This window comes from Manis pentadactyla, chromosome 10 (genome assembly GCF_030020395.1).
Source record: "Manis pentadactyla isolate mManPen7 chromosome 10, mManPen7.hap1, whole genome shotgun sequence".
NCBI lineage: Eukaryota > Metazoa > Chordata > Mammalia > Pholidota > Manidae > Manis > Manis pentadactyla.
This window is the reverse complement of record NC_080028.1, coordinates 15,140,393-15,147,471: the sequence shown is the minus strand read 5'-3', so window position 1 is coordinate 15,147,471 and position 7,079 is coordinate 15,140,393. Positions and strand designations below refer to the sequence as shown.

Sequence of the window (7,079 nt, the reverse complement as noted above, 5' to 3'; positions counted from 1 at the left end):
GGAGAGGGAACCAGAGCAAGACGGAGAAAGTTCTGGAGGAGACGGGTCGGCCCCGCCCAGCCTCAGCCCAGCCTGGGGGTGCGGTCTGGGGGCCGGGTTCCCCTCCCCCCGCTCCTCTACCCCGCTCGTGTCCGCGGACCCGCGTGGAAGGGGACCAAGGCGCCCCTCCTCCCGCATTCCCGGGGCCCCCGCTCAAGATCTGACCCAGGACCAACCCGGGAGGGGGGCGCGAGAGGAGAGCGAAGGGCGCGGGGCCCACTCGTGGCTGCGGAGGCGGCGCCCCCGGCTCTCCCGAGCCCCCCACCCAGCCAAACCGCGCCGCGCCGGGCTCGATCCGGCGGGGGAGGGGGGGAGGGAGGGGGGCCGCATCTAAGCCAATTTTGATTTCGCCTGTAATGAGCGCCGGGCGAGGGCTGGAGAAGGCCTCTGGAACTTTAAATAAGAAAAACGTTGCTAATGCTATAATAGAAGGGGGAAGTCGGAGGGCTGGGATTGCGTCGCTCCGAGCCCCCCTTTTCGGAGGCGGCTTTTCTTATTCAAAACAGGCCCACAATGGGCTTCACAGTGCGCCTCGCCACGGCCCCATCTGACGAGCGGCCATTCATCAGGCCGGCTGGCCTATCAATGACATTGCTCCCATCGGGGCTCCTATAAAATGATGCTTTTTCCCATGAAACATCCGCAAACATTTTGACGGGTTTGGCTTTGCCCGGCTGGATTACCGAGGGTCCCCTCGCTCGGTCGCTCGCTCTGTCTCCCCCTTCTCCGCGCGCTCTCCCCTCTCGCTCTCTCTTCTTTCTCTCTTCTTTTCTCTTTCTTTCTTTCCTTTCCTCCTTTATTCTCTCGCCCTTGCACCCTCCGCTGCCCTCTCGCTTTCTCCCCTCCTTACTCCCCTTCTCGCTGGGCATCTCTGGCACGGGGGATTCCCAAACATCAGGACTTTTGGGGGGCGCCCGTGCTGTCCATGGGAAGAGCATGCACTGTGGGTTACTGGAGGAACCCGACATGGATTCCACAGGTTAGTCCTAATGGTGGGGGTTGGGGGAGACATTTGGGAGGGAAAGAAATGGAGAAGGGGAGCACAGAACCTGGGAAGTCTCCCCCGAGGCCACGAGTGGGCCCCACTCCTTTCCCTCTCCTCTCGTGCCCCCCCCCTCCCGGTTTGGTCTTAAGTTGCAAAAAGTTGCGAAAGGGACAACTCGACAGTGGAAACGCCAGGAAACAGTGGAGAGCGTGCAGAAGTTTTCAATCCCGCACGATGTGCGATGTGTGTAAGTGGATGCGTGGAAGTGCGTGTGAGCGTGTGTAAGCGTGTGATTGTGTGTGTGTGTGCGCGCGCGCGCGCGCGCGCGATGAGGAGCGCGCTTTCACTTGCCCTGGATACAAAGTTACGTAAAGATTCTCTGGCTCGCAGCGAGCTCGAGGTGCCACTAGCAGAAACTTTGCGAGCCGACCGCCCCTTCCCGGGCCCGGCTCCTCCCCCGGGTTTGGGGGCCCCCGAATAGCGGTGCGCTTGGGGCCTGGTGGCTAGAGCCAGGAAGCCGAGCGGAACTCCCCAGAGGCGGGGAGGGCAACCGCTCCGCGCAGTGCCTGGGAGGTGGGGACCGAAGCTCCGACTGGTGGAGACGCGCAGCTGGAGGGAGTGGCGGCAGCCAACCCGGTGGTCCTGGGAAATCCGCGCCCGGTCGGGAGGTGGGAGCCCCGGGCTGTCCGAGGCGGGGTGTAACCCCCTGCCGGGAAAGGGCACCCGACGAGGCGCTCGGCTCCGGAGCTGTAACTGCTGGAGGGTGGGCAGGATGCACCGCGGCAGGCGAGGCCTGGTGACAGGGTCTGCACATCGCTCAACATTTTGAGGGCTGTTGGTTGTGGGCGTCAGGTGTTGGGGTCGCGTTGGTCCGTAACACCCGAGGAAGAAAGCCAAGAAATCTCTTACATCAAAAAAGCCTGGTGTCTCCGTTCTTTCCCCAGAAGAACCTTTGCCACCTTCCACGTCTAACACCTTTGAAGAGCCGCCAAACTTGTAGATCTGAGTTATGCCCCCTTTGTCCCTTCCAGATGAAGAAGTTCTCTGGAAGTTCGTTTTCTTCCCAACCAGTCCTCCTCTATCCCGGTTCGGCTGCAGCCTCGGGCTTCTCTGGGAGGCGGGGTTGGGGAGAGGCAGAAGTAGGGCGGTGAGAGCAGCCTGGGCCCAGGCAGCAGCCTGGCGCGATCTTGGGAGGATGCCTACCAGCATCCGCTGCTGCGCGGAGCAACAAGTGCCTTCCAGCCTCTGCCATCGCTAACACACACGCTTCCCTTCTCTGAGCAAATGCACATACATCACAAGAATGTTTCCCCACATCCACCCTGAAGCGGACTGGAGATGGATGTGGGGTGGGAGTACGGTCGTCCGGGCTTCGCCCCAGATAGTCTGTCTTCGGTCCCGGCGGAAAGATTTCCAGCCCCTCCAGGATTTTGCCGAGGCTCTGGTGGCCGGGACACCCATTCTCTCTGGCTAGGGGGAATCTTCGGTTTTCCAGGGTTGTTGTCTCTCTGATCCCAAGAACCAACTCCCTCTCACACTGAGCCCCCCTGAGTGGGTGTGGACCCCTGGGCGTGAGGAAGGGCTGAGCCCCGCAGCTCTCCTTACTGTGTAGGTACCCGAAGGCAAGGGGAAGCGGCGCCTGCCGCGCGCCTGGCAGCTGGGGTCTACTCCGCTGGCTGTCTTTACCAGTGAGGGTAAAGAGCCTCTCCCTCCATGTTTGTATGTCAAATTCTTGTGCTACCTCGTACCACCTGGGCACCCCACCCCCGAATATATCCTTGAACAAAATTAAACACTTGTCTGCGCTTTTTGCCGCCAAATATATGCAAGGGGCCCTCGCAGGACTCGGGGTCTCCCCACACTTCACACCGGCCATGGCCCAGCTGGGGGTTTTAGCCGCCCCCTTCTCACGAGTGGAGCGTCTCTGCGATCTGGGGTGAGCTGTGTGGCTGTGGAAATGGTCTGCTTTTGGTCTTCGATGTAGCTGGTGGTCGTGGAGGCAGCTGGTCACTTTCACCTCAACTACAGACATCCCTAAACACGTTCTGAAATCGACATCTTTCACCATCTGCAACTCTCCCCTTTTCGTAATTCCGAGACATCCCTAAACCGCTATCCTGAACTCAAAAGAAAACTTGCGGGAAATGGCAGCGTTCAGAAATGACACGAAGCGCACCAGGTGACATTTCACTAGGGCGTGCAAAACCAGCGACAAGGGAAGTGCCGCTCGGCGCGGTCCGGTCCAGGAGCCTCCCCTCACCTCCCTTCCAGAGAACTTAATCCAATTAGCTTTTCTCCGAGTTTCCCTTGTTATGTAAAGGTCCTTTCTCCCAGGCGTGCTGAGACTAACGCTCCTAGGAGCCGTTCGATTCTGCCTTTACAGAAGATTGCGCCAGACCAGAACCACGAATATCATTTTATTATTCATTCCGAAAGGGCTGGGACAACCGCTTCCCAGCAAGGGCTGGGGCAAAGTCGGGAGCGTCCGGGATCAGAGGCCGGCGAGCCCGTCCTACTCTTAAAAGGAAAATCCCCGCAAAGTGCCTCGGGTCCGAAGAGCGGTTTTGCAGGGGCCGGGGCTCTAGTGGTCTGCCTTGGGGCCACTTCAGCCTGACCTGCGGAAACGCGCCCCTTTGTTCCGCGCACCGAGCCGGTAATATATTCCTCGAGTTTTCCCAAAATACTGAACAAGTGTGGGGCTAAGACAATGGCCCGTCGAGGGAGGCCGGGGCACCGGCGCACGCCTCTTGGGCCTTCAACCTGCCCTCCGCGGAGCCGGACAAAGCAGGGCCCCTCTCCCGAGAGCCCCACCGAGCCGCGGAGCTCGGGCGCGACCGCGAAGGCCGCAGGCGCGCTCGTGGGGCCGTCGACGCGCAGCCCCGCGGGTGCGTGCTTTGCAGGTGGGGCGGGGGCGCGTGTCTCCCGACCCGCGCCCCAGGCCGACGCCGCGCAAAAGCGAGCAGTGCCCCGCGTGGCCCACTCCAGCCGCAGGGGCCGCCAGCGGCGGCTACGTGTTCGTGGCTTTGTGAGTCCAATCCGGGCTGTCCTGCCCGGGCGAGCGTTGCTCAGTTACTCTGGGAACCGCGGAATTCGAGAACGAGGTAGAAAAGTGGGTAGAATTTTAGGCCACGGAGAAGTGCGGAGCGGGCCAGGGCGGGGTTGGTCGCCTACGTAACAGAAGGGTTGTTTCTCGTAAAACGGGATGGAACGTTAGAGAGGCGCGCTTGCCGAGTCCGGACTGGAAGCTTACGCCTCTAACCACTTTCTGTCCAGATCTCCAGAATCGAGCTGGGGAGGCCAAAGTACCCTGGAGCGGGATTTGAGCACCCCGAGCCCGTACGGCTGGAAGGCATGCTGGTCTACAGGCCCTGGCTCAGCGCAAGGCCCGATCTGGCTCCTTGGGCCCCCAGGTGGGGACGTCTAGTAACCTTCGCGCAGGGCCCACGGCCGAGAGCTGCCGGGTGGGAAAGAGGCCTGGGTCTCCGCCATCCTCTCCCAGGCGCGGCCTCAGGCCGGGAGCCGCCTTCTCCGGCCCGGGGACCTAGTCTTGCGGGGTCGGAGCAGCGAAGGGCCGAGGGCCTGAGCTTTGCTCCTGCGCCCAAATCAGAATGCTTTTTCCTCCCGGGACGTACGTGTGTGTGTGTGTGTGTGTGTATGTGTGTGTGTGTGTGTGTGTGTGTGGCCGAGGAGGGGCATGCACGCCCCCACTCTCAACACCTGCCAAGCGCCGGCGTCTGGGTTTGGCAGCAGGGTCAAGCGGGAGCCGCGTGGTCCCGGGGTCCCCAGGCCCGCTGGCTGCAACCCTTGCCGGCGTGGACGCGGCGCACAGGCCGGGCCCGGGCTGCCCCACACGCGACTCCGCGCGGAGGCCGGGGACAGTCCGCTTTCCCGTCGGCCTGCAGCATCCGGAGACCCGGAAAAGTTTGCCAGGGCGGCCCCGCGGCTAGGCCCTGGGATTTCCATAGTGGCGCCTGCCCCCCTCCCCAGCGCGTCGCCATGGAGACTGCTGGAAGTTGGTGGTGGAAAACAGACCCGGCGCAAAGCAAAATATTATGAGTGCAGTTGGGGTGACTTGAGGGGGGTGGGGGACCGGAGGGCATGAGAGAGAGCCAGAGGCAGAGGCCAACCACAAAGGGCCGAGTGCGAGGAGGAGAGAGGCGTCTGCACGGGAGCTCCCCGCTGTGTGGGAGCTGGACCGTCCGGCTTCCCAGAGGAGCGGAGGTCTCCTAATTTCTCTGCAGTAGCTACACCTTAACTCAACCCACCTGAGGCAACCCCTGCACCCACCCACCCCACTACACCTCCCCAGCTTCTCTTCCAGCTTCTCTTCCCATCTCAAAGCTAGGCGCCAGCTGGGCAGTGCGCCCGCCTACCCCATGAGCCACAGGCTCACCAACATGAAGGGCTCTAGCTTTTCTTCCCTCCCCACCCGTGGGTGATCCAGGATGAATTTCACTCCTCTCGCCCTTGTCAAACCCTATCAAAAAAGGTGAGGGGATAGGATAAGGCGGGAAGGGGAAGAGAAGGAGATGCCTCATCAGAAATCAGAGGGGTTTGGAGGGAGGGTGGAAAGGAGATCCCATTTGATTTTTTTCTCCTTTCTACGGTGGGAAAAGCTCTGAGTTAAAATTCTGACTCAGCCACTTCTAATGTTACTTTAGGCAAATCTTACAGCCTTTCCAAAATTAATTTTCATTCCCTGTAAATGAAAGCTGATCTCGCAGTCTGGCATTCTCTTTACTATAGAATCGGGAAGCGTATGTGAGCTGGTTACCACTATCTGAACTGCTGTCATCCCCTGCACAGTTAGTAAATCTCTCCCAAAACTAACAACATATTAAAACACTTTTATGAGACACTTAGGATTTTAAGAGTCATGAAGAACCTCTGACAACCACTTTTGAAAGGCCTATCATTTCCTCTCTCTGTTACACCTGAAGTGCATTCCTTAAGACACTTGATTTTATGGGGCTGTGCCCAGTGTCACTTTAAGAAACACTGAAATGCCGCTAGCTGATGAAGCCGGCATCATAGACCCTCACGTATATTGGAAAGGAATACAAAATGGCCATTGTGGTAAAATGTTTCCATCAGAGGAAAACCAGACTCTATCTTCCCTTGCTCAAGCTTTTAGAAAGAGATGAGGCTCTTCGCACACCCAGCTACCCCTCCTGATGATAATTTGAGCAGGGGAGCCCTTCCCTCCTCCCTGAGACTCGGTTGCCTCATCTGTAAATGAACAGGTTGGACCTAAAGATCACTATGGTTTATCTAAACTTCTACTACTCAGTTACATGCCTACGTCCGTGGATGCTTGGCATATATGTGAAATCTGCTCCGATCTTTGTTTACGAAGTGGCTTTTCTTGGTTACTGATCCTCCCAAGTGCTCCACGAGAGAGGCATTGCTGTGACCTGCATCAGGAACAGGGTTTCTCTTCCATTTCCAACATTATAAGATAGTGATTCAAAGTCAAATTAGTATGTTTGTTTGCCATGGTGTCTTGGCCAAGAAGGCCGAGAAGGTATAGAATGGTGACATCACAAGTTGGAATGCCAGAAGGCCCCCGAGGGCCCACCCTACGTGCTCCACTGGCCACGTGGTCTTTTTCCCGGCTCTTCCCTCCAGAGCTGCATGGCTCTGCGGGATGGGAAATACAGGAGAAATACTTGATGATGTTTTTACCCCTTCCACTCTGTGTGAGATATCTTTGCAGTTTTATTAAGGTTAGGGGAGAGAGAATGAACTCAAATTCAGACTAGTTGGGAAGTTTCAGATAAGAGTTAAATATATATATATAATTTGGGTGAATTTATCAGAGGTTTTGTTCAGCCTCACTCCCCGAGCACCTGTTGTGGGAGACCCTGGGGGTGAACAAGGCCGCAGTGCCTGCAGCCAAGGACTTTAGAATGTATTTGACGAGGGAAGGTGCAGAGCATTGAGAATGGTGGGAGCTTCCAGGGACATAAAAATAGAGTCCTCTTGGAGCCTGGAGGAAAGGATGCTTCTCCTGCTGAATACCCTCCACGTGTCAGCCTGGGAATAGGCACTTGTT

At 58.1% G+C, this 7,079-nt stretch overlaps 1 protein-coding gene across 2 annotated transcripts in view; it reads left to right on the top strand.

The window, feature by feature from the left end:
* The first annotated feature begins 577 nt into the window (after positions 1–577).
* RFX4 (regulatory factor X4) overlaps positions 578–7,079 on the top strand; it is a 142,451-nt gene continuing 135,949 nt past the window's right edge. For both annotated transcript variants that reach the window (XM_036891502.2, XM_036891501.2), the window contains exon 1: positions 578–1,018. In XM_036891502.2, coding sequence (XP_036747397.2) covers positions 976–1,018 — 43 coding nt within the window. In that variant the 5' untranslated portion in view covers positions 578–975. The remainder of the gene's footprint in view (positions 1,019–7,079) is intronic.